This window comes from Penaeus monodon, chromosome 28 (assembly GCF_015228065.2).
Source record: "Penaeus monodon isolate SGIC_2016 chromosome 28, NSTDA_Pmon_1, whole genome shotgun sequence".
NCBI lineage: Eukaryota > Metazoa > Arthropoda > Malacostraca > Decapoda > Penaeidae > Penaeus > Penaeus monodon.
The window spans coordinates 13,181,889-13,182,177 of NC_051413.1; the positions used below are offsets into that span (position 1 = coordinate 13,181,889).

The following is a 289-nucleotide window of genomic DNA, read 5'->3' on the forward strand; positions in this document are numbered from 1 at the left end:
GTCTGAACGTATCAGAGTTCTTTGTATATGAAATATCATTTACATTCTAATCCTGAGACGGAGCCCATTTCTCCTCGCCAGATTGCCCGCTTACTCTCGTACTCGTGGACGATGGGGTTCCTGCTGTGCAAGCTCATCTACTACATGCAGGCCGTCTCCTCCGTGTGCTCGGTGCTCACTCTCACCACAATGAGCCTGGAAAGGTGAGTCGCTCTATATGCATGAGCTAGTATGTTATGCATGATTACGATGCACCTGAGGTATAGTTATCTTAGCAGTACACAATAAT

General features: G+C 46.7%; 1 protein-coding gene across 1 annotated transcript in view; it reads left to right on the forward strand.

Moving 5' to 3' along the window:
- Window positions 1-289, forward strand: part of LOC119591041 (G-protein coupled receptor 54-like) — a 58,154-nt gene that overhangs the window by 395 nt on the left and 57,470 nt on the right. The window contains exon 2 of the mRNA XM_037939769.1: window positions 82-203. Within this exon, the coding sequence (XP_037795697.1) occupies window positions 82-203 (122 nt within the window). The remainder of the gene's footprint in view (window positions 1-81; window positions 204-289) is intronic.